Source organism: Sceloporus undulatus, chromosome 1 (genome assembly GCF_019175285.1).
Source record: "Sceloporus undulatus isolate JIND9_A2432 ecotype Alabama chromosome 1, SceUnd_v1.1, whole genome shotgun sequence".
In the NCBI taxonomy this organism is placed as follows: domain Eukaryota; kingdom Metazoa; phylum Chordata; class Lepidosauria; order Squamata; family Phrynosomatidae; genus Sceloporus; species Sceloporus undulatus.
The window spans coordinates 369,661,819-369,684,302 of NC_056522.1; the positions used below are offsets into that span (position 1 = coordinate 369,661,819).

The 22,484-nt window shown below is 44.0% G+C and overlaps 1 protein-coding gene across 3 annotated transcripts in view; it reads right to left on the reverse strand.

Moving 5' to 3' along the window:
- Positions 1-22,484, reverse strand: part of SYNE2 (spectrin repeat containing nuclear envelope protein 2) — a 233,730-nt gene that overhangs the window by 80,275 nt on the left and 130,971 nt on the right. For all 3 annotated transcript variants that reach the window (XM_042454459.1, XM_042454452.1, XM_042454444.1), the window contains 7 exons: positions 21,754-21,950; positions 20,174-20,306; positions 19,238-19,420; positions 18,165-18,311; positions 8,056-8,232; positions 6,292-6,447; positions 1,444-1,593 (listed from right to left, as the gene is read on the reverse strand). In XM_042454459.1, the coding sequence (XP_042310393.1) occupies positions 1,444-1,593; positions 6,292-6,447; positions 8,056-8,232; positions 18,165-18,311; positions 19,238-19,420; positions 20,174-20,306; positions 21,754-21,950 (1,143 nt within the window). The remainder of the gene's footprint in view (positions 1-1,443; positions 1,594-6,291; positions 6,448-8,055; positions 8,233-18,164; positions 18,312-19,237; positions 19,421-20,173; positions 20,307-21,753; positions 21,951-22,484) is intronic.

Consider the following 22,484-nt stretch of genomic DNA (forward strand, 5'->3'; position numbering starts at 1 on the left):
GAAGCTAGATGAAAATAATTTATACAGCTACTCCGTCCCCTTTAGAACTTTAATTTCACAGTTACTGGTCTAATTGCCTCTATGGTTGGCTTCCTGCTCTTGATCTATTTAAATAATTGCTTAGTATTGGTCTTGATGCTGTGAGCCTCAAAATCCCCTTCAGCACTCCTAATGTTCTATTTAGAATTCCTCTGTGCAAGTTTGTGTGTGTGGTCATCTCATTTGGATATGACTTCCAGTTTCTAAAGAAAGCTCCCCACCCCTCAATATATTTTAGCCATGCTAAATGGCTTCATACTGGACTTCATACTTCCCTATTCTAATCTGCAGTATACTTCTAGCTGATTCTATTAATGTGGGTTTGTGTAGACCTCAAACATTCTGGACAGAGTTGATCTTTTTGATTGTTTTTTCTTTTCCAATCCCCTTTACTAATTCCCTCATTTTCAGCAGAAGTCAAAAAGGACTGCATTGGAGTCTTTTGATGTTTTCACATCCACATGTAAATTCAATTTGATAGTATTGTGGGCATTGTTTCCAATGCAGATGAATCCCTTCTCTGTCTGAAAGAATATCACCTAAGGAAAACACAGGCTTGGCAACAGACTGTCAGATAAAGTGCTAAGTTACAAGGAAGGAGCTGAGCTCTAGGTGTAGCCTAGGCTGTTCAATGACAAAAGCCTCAGTTCCTGGGTGGTGGAGCTGCTAGAAATCATGTCTATCATGTGCTTTGTCAGACCGTGAGAGAAGGTTGTAAATGCTTTGTCTACATGTGTGATCTGCTGGTCCTGCTCTTCAGCTGTGTTTGACATGGCTTTCAAACTTGCCTTACCTGGTTGCTGTTTGAAAATGACTAGTTTCAGAACCCAGACTACTGCTTGGTTCTCAGCCCCCCTCCCCTGCTTTATCTGACCTGCTAATAAGTCAGTTTCTCTGACCAGCTCTTAGCGTTCTGTGTATGATTCTGAATTCTCCTTGCCTGTTTTCTTAAACCACTACCTATATATAGCCTTGCCTGTGTCAACTTTGGGCTCCTTGCCATTCCGAAAGTGGCATCTGATGAAATAGGATTGGGGTTGTTGTTTTTTTATTTTTTTTAATGTGGGAGTGAATGGGTTGTTGTTGTTTGCATTCAAGTCATTTCTGACTTATGATGACCCTAACACAAACCTATCATGGAGTTTTCCTGGCAAGATACTTATTTAAAACTTGCAAAGTCATTAGGAAACTAAAAAAGTGGTATGTCCATCTAGCAATTTCAGGTCTATTAAACCATCTTCATTGATTCAACAACAACTACCCCTGACTATGCAAAGCCTGAGTGTCAAATCCTAACCTGGCAAGAGTCTACTGGTTCAGTCAGTAACTATTGCACAGAACCAAAACCTTATACATATAGGCAGTCCTCATCTTTAAAGATAGTCCAAAAAACAAAGTATCTACCTGGTTAGCTACTTTGGCCCTCAGTTCAGCCAAGCTACTGACATTTAACACAGTCTCTTCAGAAGCCTCAGTACTGTAGTCTACAGGTGCATAGTTCTGTTTCAATTGGTCCACATCCTTAGATTTAGCTGCAAGCTCATTTTCTAGTGCCTGGGAAAGGTGAACAAGAGAGAGAAAGGAATGAAATTGCTACTCTGCACATAATTTAAAATACATTCACACATGCCGTTATTTGCCATCAAGTAGACTTCAATGTAGGGTAATCCCATAAATGAGAGACCTACAAGGACCCAGTTTAGTCATCATTTTTTCTAGGAAAAGTTCAGGCTTGTTTTGCTATAGGACTCATTTATTTGTCTTTTTAGCAGACCACAGTATCAGTGGAATTCTTCTCCAGCACTAAATTTCAAATGTGTTTTTCACTGTCAGCATTCTTCCTTGTCCTGCTTTCACAACCATTAACAGAAATTGGAAATATTATGGTCTGGAGGATTCTGATTTTGGTATTTAATGACCCCAGAGCTATTTTAAAAAAAAAAAAACAATGCTTGGTAGGTTTGTCATGTTATATGTGGGACAGGACTCCTGCACCTTTAATAGTTAACAGATCCTGGAGCAGGAATACATATGTTAAAGTTCTGCCCAGAGGAACTATGTATTGGCTCCTAAGTCCCCCTCCCCAATTCATCTTTTAATGTGTTGCAAACACACACAAAAAATTCACTGGCTGGTGTAAAATGGGAGAGTTGGTGGAGTCTCTAAGGTGAATCTACAACAGGGTTTTCGTGGCAAGATTTGTTCAGAGGGGGATTGTATTTGCCTTTATTTTTTTCTGAGGCTGAGAGAGCATACTTGCCCAAGGTCACCCTGTGGGTTTCCATGGCCAAGCAGGGATTCAAACTCTGTTCTCTAGACTCCTAGTCCAACAGTCAAAGCACTATACCAAGCTGGCTCAAAGGTTCAAACTCTAATCTGTTGCAAAGTCTATCTTTCTATTCAGTGTCTGTTAGTTTAGCATACTTTACAGGATTGATGAGAAGGTAACAACTGCAGGGGAAAGAAACATTATTTATGTTCTTGAGCTCCTTGGAGAAAAGGTGGGGTATAAATGTAAATAACAGAGAAAACAACCAAGCTGGAGCAACAGAAACTCATCCAAGAATTCACACAATGCCACTTGGCACTATGTTGCAATAACTGTGATTTCAAGGAGTCAGTTTAAGCCATCTCAGTAACAAACTTAAACATACTTCAATGGGAAATATTCAGGGATAGCTGTGTTGGCCATTTAAAAAAAATACAAACAAAAATCCATCAGTGATCCTTTTATTGGCCAACCGAAATGTACAATATACTTGCCTGTGGACTGAGACTTCAACCAAGGTAAAACAGTTTTTCTTCTTCTTAAATTTGGACTGAATTTGCATGTTTTACCTCTACATCACCAAAATGTTCCTGATGCAAAAGCATGGACACTTCTTGATGAATCTATTGTTCTCTGTCAACAAACAGGCCTCACTGGAATGGAGACATATTGGATTGCAAAAGAGAGGTCCCAGTTGAGATGCAAATGGACTTTAAATTTCCTGGACTTTGAAAATCTCCCTATTGCAAAAGATGGGTCTCTGTTGAGATGCAAATGAACTTAAAATCTCCTTACTGTAAAAGAAGGGTCTCTGTTGAGAAGTAAATGGTCTTTACATTTCCTGGACTTTGAAAATCTCCCTATTGCAACATGGCCAGAAGGAGGAGCCTGCCTGCAAAAGATATCCTCCCCATCATAACATCTTTACTAAGGACTGAAACAAAATGCAAGCATCTGACTAACATTTCCAATTTTTTTTCCTCCTGTTTGGTTTGTAACATCTTCCTGATGGAGCTTCGAAAACTTGCAACAAGTATATTGTGTATTTCGGTTGGCCAATAAAGGTATCACTGATCGATTTTTGTTTATATTTCAATGGAAAATATCTATAGCCAGTGGCATGGGGACCCTTTGCTCCTTCCTTTAATCAGAAACAGCAACATAAATTATGCCAATTAAACATATATTAGAAGCCGACACAAGCCATGGATTCTTGATGTGAAATGCAGTGTAAAGTGAAGAATCATTTTATTTTCCAGCTGTTTTATACATATCCCTTGATTTTTATTTAAAGAACACTGTGCTGCTTTAAAAAGTTTTCTTCAAGAATTCTTTGGGGGGAAAAATCTTGGCTTTATTTAACTTTTCTCTGCGCTCCTCTCTCCCCTAGTGAGTGTACCTGCTCACTAAGAGAGTTTCAAGCTGTCCTTTTTTATATTCTCAAAGCTTCTTATTAGCCAGTTGGAAAAGATCCCTCTGTCCCCCAGCTGGGGAAGGGGATGAACACACTCCAAGGCTTCAATAAAACATTGCAGGGAATAAATAGCAAAACTACCCACTACTTTTGCAAAGGAAGAGAAAAGGAGTAACCATGGCAATAAAGCAAACACATTTACTATACTATAAGGAGGAGGAAAACGAAAACTATAGCAAATATAGTTTGCCATTATTCATTTTGAGGGGGGGGGAGGCTAATTTGGCTATGCTCGTGTTGCAGAAGAGTCCTCCAAGTCCCAAATGAAAAGGCCCACTGATATGTCCAATTTTGAAAACTGGTGTGATGCTGTGGTGAGTGAAAACTGGAAAAGTCTCCTATACCTCCTGTACAAGATGAAATCAGAGAAAGAGAATCAACTCATTTGAGATGTGGTGTTGGACGAGAGTTATGTTTTTACCAACCTGATTCTCCCTAGAAGCCAGGGTGACTAAACTGAGAGCGTTGTACTTTGGAATATCATGAGAACACACTAGAAAAGATAATAATGCTTGGCAAGATAGAGGGCAGTAGGAAAAGAGGAAGATCCCATTCCTGAAGGATAGACTCAATGAAGGAAGCCACAGCTCTGAAACTGTAAGACCTAAGCAGGGTTGTCGAGGATAAGGTTACCATAAGTCAGAGAAGATTTGATGGCAATTAACAATAACAATGATGTAAGATTTGGAGGCTGGGTTTGTTATATATTATGTTTTGGATTTTGGAGCATTTTGGATTTTAAAAAGTAGAGTCTGTACTTTCTTTCTAGCCCATCTTTCCTCCAATGATTTCAGGGCAGGACACATGGTTCTGAGAGGGCCAGCATGGTGTAGTGGTTTCAATGTTGGACTAGGACACTGGGAGATCAGAGTTCAAATTCCATCTTGGCCATGGAAACCCACTGGGTAACCTTGGGCAAGTCACATTCTCATAGAGGATGACAATGGCAAACCCCCTCTGAAAAAGCTTGCCAAGAAAACCCTATGATAGGGTCACCTTAGGGTTGCCATAAGTTGAAAATGACTTGAAGGCACACAACAACAAATACATAGTTCTCAGCACAACAGTTCAGTGAGACAAGATAGAGTGAGAAAGAGTGATTGCCCCAAGCTTGCCCAATGAATCTCATGGTTAAGTGAGATCTAGAACATGGATCTCTCAAATCCTCCACCACCACTCTCACCACTACACAACTCTCCAGGTTGCTCCCCAACCTTGATTCTTTTTATATAGGTCCATTCAGTGGTCTCTGCCTCCATGTCTCTGAGGTGCTGACACAAATTTTAGTTAGAATGTTACAGGAGCTATCCAAGGTGCTGAACCTTAATGGCAGTTTGCATAATCTATCAGCTATTAAATTCTTTGGTTGATTTTTGGGTAGCCACCACGGAGATTATCACATGAACCCCCATTCTCACCACAATTGTGTTAATGAGAAGAAATGTATACACACCAACTTGAGAGCAGTCCCTGTCACACGTGTCCACAAACACTGCAGCAGGCATTGCTGGTGTGGACTCTTGTTTCCCAGCATGCCTCCCTCCTCTGTTGCTTTGCCAACATGCTCCCCTCCCTTTAAAAACTATTTAGGCATCATGACAATGAGATTTTTGGGGGGAGGGGGGAAAAAAGAAAGGAAACTTTTAAAAGAAAAGAAAACAGCTGTTTGGGAATAGTGGGAGGAGGAGAGTATGAAGACGGTGAGGAAACTGATACCATGTGACAATCCCAGGACTGAAACCTGGATATTATCAACACACAAATCTAATGTTACAGCAGTGATAATGGCGGCAACTGATGGGGAAAGCCTGTGAATGAAAAGCTGTGAAAGTCACAGACCGGCTCAGCCATGGTGCCATGTGATAAGGCATGACCATATATGCATCTATGTTGTTTTACTTCCACTTTTCAGCCTCATGTGATTATCTCCAGAGTCTTAGCCCAGCCTACCTCACAGGGTTGATGAAAAAGAGGGAGGTGTATACATTGCCCTGAACTCCTCAGAAGAAGAGAAGGGTTTGTTGGTGGGTTTTGAGGAAAATATCATTTGTTATAAATAAAAATGGCAAATAAATAACAATATTTTAATTTTTCTATTATTTATTAACAAGCAACAACTGTAGATGGCCAAAAAAATACCCAAATAAATGAGTCCTAGAAGAGATCAAGCCAGAAATCTCCCGAAAGCCAAGATGATTAAACTGAGGCTGTCATACTTTGGCCACATCATGAGAAGACATGACTCATTAGAAAAGACCATAATGCTAGGAAAGGTGGAGGAAAGTAGAAAGAGAGGAAGACCACATGCTAGATGGAAGGACCCTATTAAGGAGTTTATGGGTATGAATCTGCAAGAACTAAGAAGAGTGGTGAAAGATAGGAAGTCTTGGAGATGTCTCCTCCATAGGCTTGCTTAGTTGTGATCAACTTGAGGGTAGTTAACAACAACAAAAATAACAATCAATTAATTTAGCTGAAATTTAAATCCTGGTCAAAAACAATTACTTACCTTGCAGACTCCTGCTGTGTCCTGTGCAAGGAGGGAACTTGCTGGCTTCTCTGCCTCTTTTAGCCTTTGGCTTTGTGCTTCTAGCCAGCTGCCCAAGGACTGGGCTCTGCTTTCATTTTCAGCAACAGATTCCAAAATGTGCTCCAACTCCTTTGTCTGCAAGGATGGATAATTCATTATGATTGGAATAATGCAAGACAACACAGTATTTTGAAACTTCTTTTTGAGAGGGAAAAACCACAGAGCAAGGGTATACAAGCTCGTATGACTGCACCCATCTTCTACAAGACTCATCGGTTGAGTTTTAGTCTCTAGAGCATCAGAAAACATGCTCACCCCATCTTCTACATGACATTCCTTCAGATATTTAGATTCAGCTATTACGTCTCCTCTCAAACTTCTTTTCTCCAGGCTAAACATACACAACTCCTAAATTATTCCACATAGGGTCTGGTTTCCAAATCTTTGATCATCTTGGTCACCCTCTGCTGGAATATGTTCCAGCTTGTCAATGTTTTTCATGAACTTTGGTGCCCCAAATTGCACATATCAAAGAGACTTTTTCACACTGCCCAATTATAGTGCTATGATTCCACTTAATTGCCTTGGCAACATCCTAAGGAATCCTGGGATCTGCATTTAGAATTCTCAGCTAGAGAGCTTTCATGCCTCACAGACTACAAGTCCCACAATTCCACAGAACATAGCCATAGAAGTTAAAATGGAACCATAGTGCTATAATTGTGAAAGGGCCCCAAAGAAGCAAAGGTCAATGTGATGATGGTACATTTATGCCACCTGCACTTTGAAGATTGCCAATTTGACTTCTCAGACTTCCAGTTTAAATTCAGGAAGCCAGCAGATTAAGGATGTTCAAAAAATTTCAGTGTGTTGTATTTGATTCCTTGCTGTTGTATTAAGAATGTTAAATGAGTGGTATGCTCTTCAAAAGCTGGTGTCTGTATCAAGCTCTCACATTTGCAGTTCAGACAAACTGTAAGGTCTGCTCATTATTTATCAGGATATAAGATGATATGAGGCCTTGTGGGTGGAATCCTTGGACAGAAGTCCTAAAAGGACTGAGTACTGTGAGGGGGAAATCAGAAATTGGATGAAGACTCAAATATCAGCAAGTCCACTCCAAATTCCAACCAGATTCCCTATCACTGCATTTCCTATGAGCATTCTTGACCTCCAGGAGTGGCTGTATTGGGGATGGAAGAAAGCCCCATTGTATAAGTAGGTTTCCATTTGTACATTTCTAGATGCAATCCTCAGAGTAGCTTTATCCAGCAATGCTGGCTGAGAATGATAGGAATGACAGTTCCATCTTTATGGGGCAGGTGGCACAGCTTCTGGGATCCCATCAATCCAAATCAGATTTCTTCCATTCCAGAAGCAGTCCTTACAATGGCATAAAAAGTGCCATGGGACCCTTGCAACTTGTGCCGCTACAAATTCACCTGCCTGAGACCCTTTGAAAATGCTGTACTGTACTCTTTTAATGCTTGCTTTTGACATCACAAGATGTCACTTTGAGTAATGGCTAGCTGACATAAGCAGGAAACTGAGATCCAGTGGAACTCCCCCACCGCTACTGAAGAAAGATGGAAAAGAGATCCCACCAAGCCACTGATCTCAGCCCCTCATGCCATTTCTCATGTTGTTCAGCAGGGTTCTTAACCCTCTGGACCTGATTTTTTCAGAGAACTCAGCAAACAGTGGATTCAAACTGTATAACAGAACTGCAAAACATGACCACACCTTTGCATTAAGAGACCCTTGTAACTTGTGCCACTGCAAATTCATTTCTCCAAGTCGCTCTGCAAATGCTGTCCTCTCATAACGCTTGCTTTCAACATCACAAGTTGTCATCTGCAGTAGTGACTGGTTGACATAATCAACTACCCACTGTTTGAAGTTCATTTCTATCAGGTATTCCTGGAAAAGTAAACACAACAGCCAAGAAAAATGCTTTTTCTCCTGCAGAAAACATGTTTAACTGTTTATTTACCGGGCAAAAAGACTAATGAATAGAAGAACTATAACCCATAATTCGTGAATGCATGGTCAAGTCCTTTGCTAATGATTACAAGGTGTATGGGGATTAGAGTTTAATGCATTTGCTAGCTTCTTAAACTACCATGCTATCTAAACATTCCCCACAACACACACTACACTTTTGTATTATAAGCATAAAATAAAATTAGGGCTGTTCTGCTGAACTGCTATAGTGAAAACTAGCAGGGAGCTCCAATATGAAAGCAGTTGTAAAAGAAAATATGACAATAGCTTATGCAAGGACTGTAACTCAGGGGTAGAGAACATAATATGCTAAATGTTTCACATTCAGTCCTTCACATTTAAGCTTGTGAAGGACTCTTTGAAACTCTGCTATTCAGCTGGGAAATACTAAGTTACATAGGCAGTGGACTCTCCTTCACTAGAGGTTTTTAAACAGAGATTGGAAAGTCACTTGTCAGGCACAGGTGGCTGGTGGTACAGTGAGGGGCAGGGAACCAATCACTGGTTTTAATGGCAGCCCTCAGTTTTAATAATAATAATAATAATAAAATTTATTTATGTTTCCCCGCCTCTCCCAGTGGATCGAAGTGGGGTTACAGACTAAAAAAGCACAAAGTGTTTATATAAAAATTCAATTAAAAGCAGCTAAAAACAATGAAATATACAACATCGGCGCATTACATACCTCTAGATTGCGGCAGTCTCCCGCCACCGCCGCTTGCAGCGTCTGGGAACCGCAGCGGCCAAATCGCGCAGCTCCCGGACGCTCCAAGGAAGGAGCGCGGAAATTGCGCTCCTTCCTGGGCCCCGGAAAAGACGTCGTGAGGCGCTAGTTGCGCACTCGTGGTGTCACTTACGGGACACCACGTGCGGATGCAGAGCATCCGCTACGTCAAAATGGCGGCGCCCGTATGAACAGGGTGCCACCATTTTGTATGGACTCAGTCCGTAATAGGAGTAGGGGCGTCTAGAAGTGACGCCCCTTTTTCAAACTGGGACGTCCTCAGGACGTCACTAATGGTGGTCTGTAACCCGCCATCATACAGTAACAATAGCATCAACAAACAAGGCAGGGATCATACACAGATAGGGCAAGTCATTCATATCAGGGGGGTATTCATATCAGGTGGGGTATGCTCGGCTAAAAAGCTCGGTTTTAATCGCTTTTCTGAATGTTTCTAACGAGGTCGCCAAGCGGATCTCCTCAGGAAGACTGTTCCAGATTCTCGGAGGTGTTGTTGAAAATGCTCTTTGCGAAGTAGCAACATACTTAGAGGTTGCTATCTCCAATAGGTTCTTACCCGATGTTCTAAGAGTGCGTGGCGGATTATATAGGGAGAAGCGGTCCCGTAAGTAACTCGGGCCCAAGCCATGTAGAGCTTTATAGGTAATAACCAACACCTTGTACTGTGCCCGGAAGCAGATAGGGAGCCAGTGAAGATCTTTTAAGATAGGTGTAATATGTTCAAACCTTGATGAACTGGTGACCAATCTGGCTGCCATATTTTGCACTAACTGAAGCTTCTGAACTTGGTACAAGGGTAGCCCCATGTAAAGCGCGTTACAGAAATCTAGACGAGAAGTTACCAGAGCATGTACCACCGTTTCAAGGTCCCTTCGGTCTAGGTAGGGTCGCAGTTGGCGTATCAACCGCAGTTGATAGCAAGCACTTCTGGCCGTCGCATCTACCTGAGGGACAAGTCCAGAAGTACTCCTAAACTGCGAACTTCGTCCTTCAGGGGAAGTGTGACCCCGTCCAGGACAGGTTGACAAATTTCCTTCTTTAGACCTGAGGGACCTATCACAAGTACTTCCATTTTCTCTGGATTCAGTCTGAGTTTGTTTTCCCTCATCCAGCCCATTACCGACTCCAGGCAGGCATTCAGCGGAGAGATGCCATCCTTAGTCACTGCATCAGTCGGAGACATAGAGAAACATATTTGGGTGTCATCAGCGTACTGATAACACCGTGCCCCGTGTCTCCGGATGATCTCTCCCAGCGGTTTCATGTAAATGTTGAACAGCATGGGGGACAGAATAGCTCCTTGAGGGACACCAGATGTCAGTTCCCTCTTAGAGGAGCAAGTGTCCCCCAGCTTCACCATCTGGAATCTGCCTGAGAGGTAGGATCGGAACCACTGGAGCGCAGTGCCCCTGATGCCCAGCTTCCTCAGGCTCTCCAGAAGGATACCGTGGTCAATGGTATCAAAAGCCGCTGAGATGTCCAAGAGTACCAACAAGGTCACACTTCCCCTGTTGATGTCCAGACGGAGAGCCAGCATGATGTTGAAGTTCGGGTGTTGGACTAAGATTCTGGAGACCATGATTTAAATCCATGGTCAGCCAAGGAAACCCACTGGGTGAGCTTGTGAAAGACACACTCTCTGCCTCAGAGGAAGACAATGGCAAACCCCCTCTGAACAATTCTTGTCAAGAAATCCCGATGACAGATTTGCCTTAGGGTTGCCATAAGTCAGAAATTATTTAAATGCATCCATAACAACCTCAGTGTTAAAAGCAGTGTCTACATTGACGTGCTGTATTGTATGATGCTATCCTAGTCCTAGCATAGGTTCAAGTATTTAGGTAACTCCCATAGAAAATAAGACCTTCATACGAGGGTGGGGGGAACACCCTGTTTTCAATAACAGAGACACCAGCCACCTATGCCATTAGGGATACTTTTGGCTCTAGATTCCCACACTGGGAGGGTATCTTCCAACTCTAGGAATACCCCACTGTTATCTTTTTATGAATAAAGTGACACAATCCTACAAGGGTACTGTAAATAATAATAAATAAATCTTTTATTTGTATCTCGCTTTTCTGTGACGAGACAATCAAAGTGGCTCTCAACACCTTAAAATCCACATTTACAACATTGTGTCCCAAATTCCCCCCCTTAAAACAGGATTAAACATGTTACAATTAAAATATATATTAAAACAGAATTATATATATAATGAGGACAGAGCAGTGGGCTAATACATGATGTGCAGGGCAGTCATTCTGTGGCCGGGCACTTTTATTCAGGAAAGGCCTGCTGGAAGACATCCATCTTGACAGCTTTTTTAAAGCTGTCTAAGCTGGCAATTTGACAGATCTCGTCCGGCATGCCATTCCATAGTCTGGGAGCAATTGCAAAGAAGGCCCTCTGGGAGGTAGCAGTTAGTCTGTTTTTTAAAGGCTGCAATAGATTCCTCCCAGAACACCTGAGGGTGCGGGGAGGATTATATGGGAGCAGGTGATACCTCAAATAGGTTGGACCCAAGCCATGTAGGGCTTTAAAGGTTATAACCAACACCTTGTACTGTGCCCGGAAACTAATAGGCAGCCAGTGTGACAAGGTTAGTGGTGGCCCCTGTCAGCTTTCGGGTTACCTAACTGAAGGGCAAGACATTCTGGTCTCTAACATCAGCCAGGGCACTGAAAGTTATTGGGATGCTGTTCCCTCTCTCAGTCAGAACATTGTGACAATGGGAAGACCAACATAGGCCAGAAAAGGAGTAAGTGTGGGAAGCTTCTGTCCATCAGCCAGAAAGAAGCATTATAACTAACTTATTATAACTATGTACTGGTGCTGAAGTCAATGTCAATTTCTTCCTTCATCCCAATCCCTTTTCTTCTGATATCATGTCTTTCAGACTATAAGACAGAAGACTACTCTGCAAACCTTTTTTTTTTTTGTCTTTTTTGCAAAGATGTTTTAAATAACAATTGAGCATGTTACACTTTCACCCCAAAAAGCTATGAGGCTAAACATCAGAAATGAAAAAAGCAGGTAAAAGAGGTTAGAGATTCCTTCCAAAATAAGATTGGAATAAAACTCCATGGCAGTCACCCAAATTTATGACTGAAACAAATTGTGACGTGTTTCCTGTGGAGAGGAGACAGGTATGCTGGGATGATGTATAAGGGGATTACACGAGGATGAAACAAGAAAAGCAGTCACTGTTATGTGTCTGTGTGATTGTCATACTGAAAAGTATATATGCATGTACAGTATGTCTGTTTTCTTTTCTTTGTTTCAGTCTTTTGGGTCATGAGACCAGATATTTATTTGCTATAGCAAATAAAACTACAAATTCTTCTTCCTTCTGTGTGGACATTGGCATCATTGCACCAGAGCTATGAACTCATATTTTATGGATATCAGTTACCCCAGGCAGGGCATCACATTCACCATTCCATGTTTGCAAAACAGGACGTTTCCTCAGGAGCACAGGAACATTCTCCTAGTGCTCCATTCTATAACAGATACCCATTTTGGTCACTGCAACAGTTCATTAGGGGAAGTTCCTTCATTGTGATTCCTTATTCATATTCTTATATTTTTGTCTGCCATAGCAGTAGGGAATCAGCTTCTAGGAAATGGACAGGTTACCTATCTGTAACTGTGTTTCTTCGAGTGGTCATCTGCGAATTCACACAAATGGGTTATTCTGCGCCTGCGCAGCAAACTCCGGAAACTTCTAGAATCTCTAGGCAGAATGCAATGTATCTTTCCGCAACTTTTTGGCGGTAACTCCGCCCACCCCTATATAAGTCCCCTAGCAGCCCTACTGCTCTCCAGTTCCGAATGAGCCGCTAACAATGCGGCCACAAGCGTTGTTAATAGCAGGACACTGAGGGGAGGATGGGCGGGTTTGTGTGAATTCGCAGATGACCACTCGAAGAAACACGGTTACAGGTAGGTAACCTGTCCTTCTTCTTCGTGGTCTCTGCGAATCACACAAATGGGTTAGACTAGCGAGCTAAAGTAGAGGAGGAGGGAGTGTCACATGTTCAATAAGAGTTCAATATGACAATAAAGCAATAAACAATTTCAATCAACAAGTGTTGAGTTTATTATACCTGACTGAACTTTAATGAATGGCAGAAAGTAACACTGCCCTCCCAAAGGCTGCCTCATGTCTGGCTCTGGCGTCCAGCCTGTAATGTCTGATGAATGTCAATGGCTGGGACCAGACAGCAGCCTTGCACACATCTTCCAGTGGGACCCCAGTCAGAAAGGCGGAGGATGCAGCTACCGCCCTAGTTGCATGAGCTCGAACCCGACTCGGTACGGGCTTGTCAGCCAGTTGATAGCAGAGGTGGATAGTGTTGATCACCCACTTAGAAAAGCGTTGGGCTGATACAGGCAAACCTTTTTTAGTGTCAGAGTAACAGACAAACAGTCTCTCAGAGCGCCGTATTGATGATGTTCTGTCCACATAAAATGCCAGCGCCCTACGGACGTCCAAGGCACGGATCTGGCGTTCCGAGTTTGTGGTCGGGTTCGGGGCCAAAGTCGGCAAGACAATGTCCTGGTTCATATGAAAAGCCGACACAATCTTAGGCAGGAATGTAATGTCCGTACGGAGGACTACCTTGTCCTTGTGAAAACACAGAAAGGGTTGATCCACCCTGAGAGCACAAAGTTCACCTGCCCGACGAGCCGAAGTGATAGCAACCAAGAAGGCTGTCTTCCAGGTCAGAAGTCTCAGGTCCGTGGTAGCCATGGGTTCGAAGGGCTTGGAGACTAGACTGGATAGGACCGTGTCCAAGCTCCATGCTGAAGATGGGATCGAGGCCGGTGGGTGAAGGTTGTTGAATCCCTTGAGGAACCGCCGTATAAGAGGGTCTCTAAACAAAGAAGGCTTGTCCCTGAAGAAATAATGGGACGATATCGCTGATAGGTAGCCTTTTATGGAGCTAAGAGACAGATCCGCCTCCATCAGAGTCATGAGCAATTCCAGGACTAGTGGGACGGACACACGGGATGGAGAGACCTCTCGGGACCATAGAAAATCAAGAAACTTGTTCCACTTGTAAGTGTAGGATCTTTGAGTGGCAGGCTTTTGTGATGCCCATAGTACTTCTTGGACCTTAGGTGGGAGTGTCTCTAGTACTGGATCCTCCATGCCACCAATGGGAGAGAGTGGATCTTGGGGTGGAGGACTTGTCCATTGTGGAGGGAATGCAGGTCGGGTCGGCGTTCCTGTCGGAGATGGTCGTGGGTCGACCTTAACAGAGGGGCGAACCAAGGCTGTCTGGGCCACCACGGTGTGACGAGAATCGCATTCGAGCAGTCAGTCATCATTTTTGAGAAGACCCTGGTGATGAGTGGGAACGGGGGAAAGGTGTAAAGAAGGCCCATGGAAGCTGAAAAGCATCGCCCTTGGAGCCCGGCTGTCAGGTTCGTGAGCAAAACGCCGGTGTGTGGGCGTTGGCGCGAGAGGCAAAAAGGTCCAACTGTGGTGTTCCCCACTGTGCAAAGAGGACTTCCACTACGCCCAGATGTAACCTCCATTCGTGGCAAGTGGAGGGTGACCTGCTGAGTTGATCTGCTAGGTGGTTCTGGTCTCCGGGAAGGTGGATGCACTGGAGCAGTATCCTGTGACTGATGCACCACTCCCAAACTCGAAGTGTCACGGAGAGGAGGGTGTCTGATTTGGTGCCCCCTTGTTTGTTTAAATAGTACATCACGGTGGTGTTGTCCATGAGGAGCAACACAACCTTGTGAGAGAGCACCGTCTGGAAGGCCCTGAGGGCTTTTTCGACGGCTAGAATCTCCAAGACGTTGATATGCAAGGTGTGGAATCCAGATGTCCCATCGCGACTTGGACCAAACGAGCCCTTACGCGCCTTCGGCGGATGCATGGGTGTAGCGCGGTGCATAGGGCCTGGAATCTTGTTTCTGGGAGGTAAGCCTTTAGTGCTACTGAGTCCAGGGTGGTACTTATGAAGTCTATGCGTTTGGTTGGGGTCAGGTATGACTTTTCGAAGTTCACCTGAAGGCCCAGTGCGTGGAGTAAGGACAGAGAGAAACGGACGTCTTGGAGCAGAATGTCTTTGGACAGTGCCGTAAAGAGCCAGTCGTCTAGATATGGGAAGACTGTTATCCCTCTTTGGCGCAGGTAGGCCACCACAGGTGCCATGCATTTGGTGAAGACTCTTGGAGCTGTGGAGAGGCCAAAGGGAAGGACTCTGTATTGGTAGATCCGCGTCCCGATGGCGAATGCGAGGAACCTGCGGTGGTCGTTTTGTATGGAAATATGAAAATAAGTGTCCTTCAGGTCCAGTGTCACAAACCAGGAATTTTCCTGTAGGAGTGGCAACACAGAGGCAAGAGTTATCATCCGGAAACGCTTGCACAAAATAAAACAATTTAAGGCTCGAAGGTCCATTATTGGCCTGAGGCCTGAATCCCTCTTAGGGATGGTAAAGTATCTGGAGAAGAAACAATGTCGGGCCTGAGAAGGGTGAACGGGTTCGATGGCGCCTTTGGATAAGAGAGAGCGCACCTCGTCGAGAAGGGTGTCCGAGGAGTGGGTGGAAATAAGAGTCCCGGTTGGTGGGAGCTCGGAAAATTCAAGGGCATAGCCCCTACGGACGATGTTAAGTGCCCATGAGTCATTAGTGATGGATGCCCAGATGTTGAAAAAGGGCATTAGTCTGTCACGGAAAGATGGAACAACGAGGCGCGCAGGAAGGCTTCAGAACTTTCTTCTGCCTCGAGTGTCCTTTTTCTTATAACCTTGTTGGTATCTAGGTTGGGAAGATTGGCGCCTGTCAGAAGGAGCAGCCGGTGATTGGGGTGCCCTGTTCTGGGGGCCTTTGTCCTGGTTATAGTAAGACCGCTCTTGTTGGTGGTAGCGGTATTGAGAAGAGGGGTACCAAGATCTCTGGGAGGAGTACCTTTGCCGTGGGGTCTTAGAAGAGGTAGCTGACATACCGTGCTTTCTGGCCGCAGTCTTCATACGGTACCGAAAGCTGACTTTCTCGTCTGTGTCCTTGTTGAAGAGGCCCGAGTTGTCGAAGGGCATGTCTTCAATCGCTGCCTTGGCCTGGGGAGTGAGCTCCGACGCCCACAGCCATGCGTAACGGCGGAGCGCTATGGACCCACACAACACCTTAGATGCACAATCAGTGGAGTGCCTCGCGGAGATGATTTGTTGACCCGCCATAAGGTGTATCTCGTTGCGCAAGGCAATCATCATCCGTCTCCTATCATCAGGGAGTTCATTAATGGTAGGGTCCATCTTTTCAACAAGAAATTGGATGTATGCGCCCATACAAGCAGCGTAATTGGAGATCTTCATGTCCAAGGCTGCTGAAGCGTAAAACTTTTTCGTCAGCCCATCTAATTTCTTGCTATCCTTGTCGACAGGCAATGAGGAGGGCCTGGGAGCAAAGGAAGTCTGAGCACCCTCCACGATGGCCGAGTTCGGTTTAGGGTGATTAGAGAGCCAGGAAGGAGCCGACGGGGTGACCCTGTATAGGTTCTCAATCTTCTTTGAGGTAGATGAGATCGTGGCCGGTGTTTCCCAGGACCGCTTAGCTATTTTCTCCAGTGATGGGAGATAGGCGAAGGCTGGAGGAGCTGGCGCCGACCCATGGATTCTTCTCTCCACCGGGTCTAGGGCGTCGTCATCGGGATGAGCCACCTCCAATTTGAAGGCATCTACCATTCTAATGATACGGTCCCCGAAGGCCTTTACGTCGTCCGTAGGGGATGGTGCTGCAGGTCCCACGGGCACAAAGGAAGAGTCTGCATCCGACCGTGGAGACATCGAGTGGGATGGGGATGGAGAACGGGTCCGCAAACGAGTTCGGGACCGAGAGTGGCTCCTCGTGTGAGGAGTTGGAGACCTGTCTCTCCCAGCACCATAGTCCACGTCGACTGGCTGGGCTGGGGCGGTGCGAGTCCTCGTAGGTCCGGGGATGTTGCGCCGGAGCTGCGAGGGCGCAACTGGAAGGAGGTACTGGCCGGTCCGGTGGTCATACACCAGATCTGGGTACGACTCAAATAGGTCTTGGTCAGGGGGTCCCTTGTCGAGGAGATCGTAGGCTGTAGCTGCATCTGCCTCTGCTCCTAGGACACCTCTGTCCTTGCCAACGGGGGTACGGTGTCTGTCCCGGACGGGTGAGCGGGACCGGGATCTTGGCCTCTGCCTAGGGGAGAGCGGTGCATCCGAATCTGGAATCTCTCCCTCCGACTCTGACGAGTGGTCTAGGTCCACTATCTGCAGTTGGTCAGGTGGTACGGAGAGGTGACTCGACACTAAGATCCTCGGTTCGAGCGGCACCGGGATGGAGGCCGAGATCGGGATGGGTGTTGTCACCGTCACATCTTGAAGATCTGGGGCAGTTGGTGACGCTGACACCGGCGGAGGCACTGAGACCGTGCTCGGGGGTCCCTTACGACGGGTCTTAGCGGGCGGTGAAGCTGAGCGGGCCCGTTTGGTGTCCCGTTTCGCATCCCGGCCAGGACGAGAAGCTTTGGAGGCCTTGTGTTTGTCTCCTTGCTTCTTTTTAGGGATGGAGGCTCCATCCTCTCCCTCTCCGGAGGCCAATGAAGTGGATGGCTGGCTAAGGACCTTGTCGTAAAGCGCAGCCTTGAGGGTCCGGTCCTTATTTTTTAGGGCCTGCACGGACATGGCCTTGCAGTGGGGACAAGCCCCCGTGATGTGTGTCTCCCCCAGGCAGAGAACACACTTGTCGTGGCCATCGGCCATGGGGATTTTCACCCCTCACTTGGCACATCTTTTGAAAGAAGCCATTGAGGGAAAAAACCGTCGTCCGTTACCAAATCCGAAGTCAAGCCGTTGAGACAATTGAGAGCTAACACTAGCGAAGTTCCTTGAGCTGCTTAGTGCGGCGGAATGAAGGAACTGGAGAGCAGTAGGGCCGCTAGGGGACTTATATAGGGGTGGGCGGAGTTACCGCCAAAAAGTTGCAGAAAGATACATTGCATTCTGCCTAGAGATTCTAGAAGTTTCCGGAGTTTGCTGCGCAGGCGCAGAATAACCCATTTTTGTGATTCGCAGAGACCACGAAGAAGAAGTATTATTCTATTGTCTTACCTTGTATTTCTTAAGAAGCCTTTCCACTTGGCACGCAGGAGTCTGCAAATCAACAGTAGCCTCATTCTTTCTTTGTTGGTCAATGTGATTCATCCAGGCAGTTAATTCTGTGATGGCCTCATGAGATGGCAGCTTTGCCATCTGGAACTGATAAGAAATTATAGAACCACTTGACTACATTAAAAACAACAACAAATAAAATAAACTATTCTTAAATATACACTTCTTCTTTATGCATTTTATGTTTATCCATTTGTCTATATACTGCCTCCCCAATCCCCAAAATAGGGGTGCTTGCATCCATGCTTTCTTAAATGTAAATAATGTGTACAGAGGGCATGCACCTTGTTTTTAAGCAGAATTATACTTTCTGGAGGCTTTCTTTTTAAAAGGAATGTGACACCCCCCCTCCCCTCAGACCTTGTTTATATGTTTAAAAGGTTGCAGTTTTAGTAGGGAAGCACTTCAATAGCAGTGCTCCCCTAGAAAAACTGCACCTTTTTGCAGAAACAATAGAGAAGGAAAGGGCTGCATGCAGCCAGTGCATGCCACCTATCTGTTTTGAAGAAATCAATTCCTTGCACAAAGTGGCTTTCTTTTTGTCCTTGTTTTTCTCCTACACGGACCTGCCCTCCCTCTGAATGTGGTGCAGACACAGTCTTTAAATTCCCTAGCACTGGTCTTAGTGACTGTTCCCTAATATTCACAACTTTAGAAGGAGTCACTGATTTCACAAATGTATGCATTGAAAGGGGAACAAGAAGGGATGTTTAATGTCTTGAACACAAAGACTTTGAAGAAAGATGAAGGAATTATCAGGCACATCCCAGAATATGATGCCCATGGGACTTTAGCATACTTACTTGTTTGCTGGATTGTATCCTTTAGTTTTATACAAATGCTTGCGATCTTTGATTCATACGAAAACTCAAGAAAGCTGCAATAACAGCAGCATTTAACATAGGTAGATTTTGCTTAGGCAAAATGGATAGCTAGGAAGCTTTGAATACAGGAATGACTGAGCCGAATAATACAGCAACACTGAATACCTAGTTCTTGATTTTCTTTTTTACCTGGTGAAACTTCTCTTGGATGCCTGGCAACTGAGTGATCAGATCACCCCACTTCTGCTCATATTCTGTCAAAGATGAGCGCAGCACCGCACCATCTGATTCCTTAACAAGCAAGAGTTGATTGCCAGTGCTTATGACTGATGACTTCAAGGAAGATTTCTCATCAATTTCTTTAGTGAATTCCTGAAGAGCAGAAAAGAATTCACAGAATTCACACACAGATAACTTTAAACAAAAAGATGATGGTTCTGAATTGTAAGAAAACACTGTTGCTTGGATGGTAATGTTTTGTTTGTTTATTTGTTAGACAGACAGTGTGGTGTAGTGGTTAGGATACTGGATTGGGACTTGGGAGATTTAGGTTCGAGCTCCCACTAAGACATTAAACTCATTGGCCGATTTTAGATAGACACTTTCTCTCAGCCTGCGCTAACTCATAGTGTTGGTGTAAAGATAAATGTGTGACTAATTAAATCATAAATAAGGCTGCTACCACATTGCAAAATTAATGCAGTTTGGCACTGCTTTAACTGTCATGGCTCCATCCTATGGGTCCCTGGGGGGTTGCAGTTTGTTGTGGTATCAGCGGTCTCTGACAGAGATGGCTAAATATCTCACAAAACTACAAATACCACAGTATGAGCCATGGCAGTTAAAGGGGTATCAAGGTGCATTAGTTCTGCAGTGTACCTGTTTTTGAAAAGGCTTTCAGAAAACAAGATACAAAATATTACACCTTAAAATGGAATCTTCATATTTAGAAGCAGTATACTTTGTGTACTAGATGTTGGGAGTAAATAACAACCTTATGAGTTCTTCAGCCTGGTCACAACAGAAAAACTCTATACTGGACTATATAGAATTTTGACCTGATTCAGCAAGGCAGTTCTTGTGCTCTACAATTACTGTCTACCCCATAAAAATTGCTCAACTTACAAGTAAGCTCTGTATATTGTTTCTGACAGTGGTGAGGTCCTGGGATGCATGAAACGATTGGTCCTTCCAGACATTCACACGCTGCTGAGCTAGTGCCAACCAGCTATCCAGATCCTTCGACTCTCTGTTGTAGCTGCAGAAACAAATCAAAATTGGAACTATAGTAGAAAAAATGGCCAACACTATAAACTTCACAGTCCCATTTTTCTGCCTCATAACACGCTTCAAAGGTGGCTGACCATTACAGAAAATTAACACAAAACAACAATATTTTTCTTGCTTAAAGAAGCAGTGACAAATGAAGCCATTAGGACATCAGTGGGAAACCTTTGGCTTTCCCATCATTGCTTATCATTCACCATAATGGCTTGCGTTCATCAGCCAGCAACATTTGGAGGGCCACATAAAGTGATGTGACTGTGAACTTACATGTCAGTTGGATTTTTAATTCACTCTAGGTTTTAGCTCATATTTTAAATGAATTAACCAAGGTGTTTCATCCTGTCTCTTAAGCGCTTCACCACTTTGGACAGCTCTTTTAACTTTTCCAAAACAGAGTACATTCACTCCCCATGTACCCCAGGTACTTCATCATAATAGAGAAGATTTTGCTGCCAAGCAACCAAAATTGAGCAGCAGGGTACTGTATAGTCCATGTGGGTTCAGCATGGGCCAATGCAGCCCCTCAATCAGCAGATGACCACTCTTGCATTAGATATGATTCTCTACTCCTGCTCCAGCTGCTGCCCCTTTGCCACCAAATTAAACAAGAAAAGGTCCTTTGCTGGGTTTCTTCTACCATTTTGCAGTAAATTTGGTGATGAAAAAATCTGTGGTTTCCTTTAAAAACAAAGTGCATACACAGCATGTGCTTTCTATTACAGCAAATTCATGCTCCAAGCAAGCATGGTATAGTGGCTTGAGCCCTGGATTATGACTGGAGACCAGGGTTCAAATCCCATCTTGGGCATGTAAACTCACTGGGTGACCTTAGGCAAGTCACATTCTCTCAGCCTCAGAGGATGGCAATGGCAAACTCCCTCAGAAGAAACTTGCCAAGAAAACTCCATGATAGGGTTGCCTTAGACTTGCCATAAATTGAAACTGACTCGAAAGCACACACAAAAAAAACAACAAGCCAATAACAATGCCCACTCATCTCCAGAAAATTCCTTTAGGTGTTACAACAAAATCCAAAATTCTTAACTGACAATCTGACAAATGACATCTGAGACAAAATGTAGGTCTGTGATTCTAGCATCACCACTTTTCTTTTCCTGTATGATGTTTAACATATTTGGCTGATGAAGAAGCCAGTGACACATTGAAACCTTGAGTGATATATTTTCTGCATTTTGGCTGATCAATACGGTTATCAGTCTTTTGTGGATTTTGTTATATTTTGCTGCATGGTCAACAAAGCTACCACAAATATGTTGCTTTTAGATGTTGTTGTTGCTGTTCAAAGCTGGCTTGAGGTTGTACACCAGGTTTCTGCAAATGTTTGACTAAAACTACCATCATCCCCAGAGAGCACAGCCAGGCTATAAAGTGAAGAAAATAATACATATCTCACTTACCTGGACAAGAGTTTGAGTAAACTTTCAAATCTCTGAAGCTCATGGTCAACTTTTTGAGAAAGAGCTGCCCACTGCTCTTGTAGCTTCCCAACCTGGCTTTCCAGTTCAGAACAGTTCACAAACTCCATCACATTTTTCCCTTCTTTGACTAGCTGATGATACTTGGCCTTTTCCAATTCAATATTCTTTTTGATTTGCTAAGAAAGAACATATGGAGCAAAATGAAAAGTACAATTACAGGTTGTTCACTGGTTTATTTCCCTTTAATCTCTCACACTTACCATTCATTTTAGTATGGAATAGATGGCAAAGGTGAGACAAATTTCATGTATCACCCAATGATAATTTTATCATTCTTAGCAACCAAAGTATTTTATGATGACGGTCAAACAATTTTGTTGGTTACAATGCCATTAGGGGGAACAGGTGATCTCTATCATGGTGCCCAACTTATGCTCTTTGGACCACTTCAGCTTCATCATAATTTAACAGCGAATACTCCCTGATTGGGTTTCTCCAAAAAAAAAAAAAAAAAAAGCTCTGTTACATCCATCTCTATCCATTCCAAAAGCCTGTCTTGGGAAGCACAAAATTTGTCTTAAGCACTCCAAGATAGGAGACTTTTTCATTTCAGCTTTATATGAAACATCTGGTACTTCAGTCTCCATGAACATACTGGGCAACAGTGAATGTTCTCAATAACACATTAACCTGATGACTAGTCAAACTAT